The sequence below is a fragment of the Pygoscelis adeliae genome, unplaced genomic scaffold (genome assembly GCF_000699105.1).
Source record: "Pygoscelis adeliae isolate BGI_AS28 unplaced genomic scaffold, ASM69910v1 Scaffold346, whole genome shotgun sequence".
Taxonomy (NCBI): Eukaryota; Metazoa; Chordata; class Aves; order Sphenisciformes; family Spheniscidae; genus Pygoscelis; species Pygoscelis adeliae.
This window is the reverse complement of record NW_008824902.1, coordinates 488,289-489,565: the sequence shown is the minus strand read 5'-3', so window position 1 is coordinate 489,565 and position 1,277 is coordinate 488,289. Positions and strand designations below refer to the sequence as shown.

Sequence of the window (1,277 nt, the reverse complement as noted above, 5' to 3'; positions counted from 1 at the left end):
TGCCCCCCCCACCCCGGTGCCAGGACACCCAGCCCCAGCCTGCCGCTCCGCGGGGCACATGCCACTCTGGTGCCGAGCACTAGCATTGCCCTGGCCTGGTTTCGGCTGTGTGCCGGCCCGGGCTGCAGAGGGGTTTCTCTGCCTCCCTCTCAGCTGTGCGTGTTTCTCCAGGGTGGCCTGCCCGCCTGGCTGCTGTGGAAACCAGACATCGTCCTGCGCTCCTCCGACCCTGGTGAGCCTCGGCACGGGGCTCTGGCCACCGTGTCCTTACAGCCTGGTGCCAGTCCTGGCACGCCGGTCTCTCTCCATGCACCTGCCATCCCTGCTGCGTGGTCTCCCACATCCTCTTCTCCATCTTTTGGGAGAGCCGTAGTTCGTCCTCTACCTCCACTTCCCCATCGTGCTCGGTTCTGCCCCGTCTGCTCCATCCTCCTCCTGGCAGGGCTGGCTGTGGGTGGGCTGGGGTGGGTGCTGCAGCCAGGCTGAGCTGCCCTCTCTCTCCCCAGGCTACCTGGCAGCCGTGGACTCCTGGCTCCATGTCCTGCTACCCAAGATCAAGCCACGCCTGTACCAGCATGGAGGGAACATCATCAGTGTGCAGGTAGGGTGCTGTGGGACCTGGCCCCCTGCCCTGCTCTGGGTCGTCTTTGGATGTGCCCCAAAAAGCCACCTGTACCCCCTACACCATGCCCTCATCTGGCACAGCTCTTAGATAAATCCCTCCAGACCTGTGGACCTGGGTTTAAATCCAAGGGCTGGGACTCTGGGATACCTGCCACCACCCCGGTTGTGGTTTGAGGGACGCTGGCACAGCTGGGGGTCAAACTGGGGCTGGAAGGTCAGTCTTGGGATGCACCTGGGGGCTGTCATGACATCTAATGATGTCAGGAGGGAAGTGGGGAACTGGGTGCTCATCCCAGTGCACGGCGAGACCTGGCTGCAGCCCTGCCATGTACACGCTGGGTGCCGGCCCCTGCCCTGCTCGCAGGTGGAGAACGAGTACGGGAGCTACTATGCCTGCGACTACGAGTACCTGCGGCACCTGCTGGGCTCCTTCCGGGCGCTGCTGGGGAACGAGGTGCTGCTCTTCACCACCGATGGCACACGGGCGGAGGAGCTGCGCTGCGGCACGCTGCAGGGGCTCTACGCCACCGTTGACTTCGGGCCAGGTACCCCTATGAGGGAGGAGGAGGAGGAGAGGGGATGGGGGTTCCAGCTCCATCCTGCTCCAACTTCCCTCCCACCATCTCCGCAGGCTCCAACATGACGGAGGCGTT

General features: G+C 64.3%; 1 protein-coding gene across 1 annotated transcript in view; it reads left to right on the top strand.

Moving 5' to 3' along the window:
• The window catches only part of GLB1L (galactosidase, beta 1-like), a 5,766-nt gene that overhangs the window by 1,494 nt on the left and 2,995 nt on the right, over window positions 1–1,277 (top strand). The window contains exons 4-6 of the mRNA XM_009324872.1: window positions 172–232; window positions 507–601; window positions 989–1,203. Of these exons, the coding sequence (XP_009323147.1) occupies window positions 172–232; window positions 507–601; window positions 989–1,203 (371 nt within the window). The remainder of the gene's footprint in view (window positions 1–171; window positions 233–506; window positions 602–988; window positions 1,204–1,277) is intronic.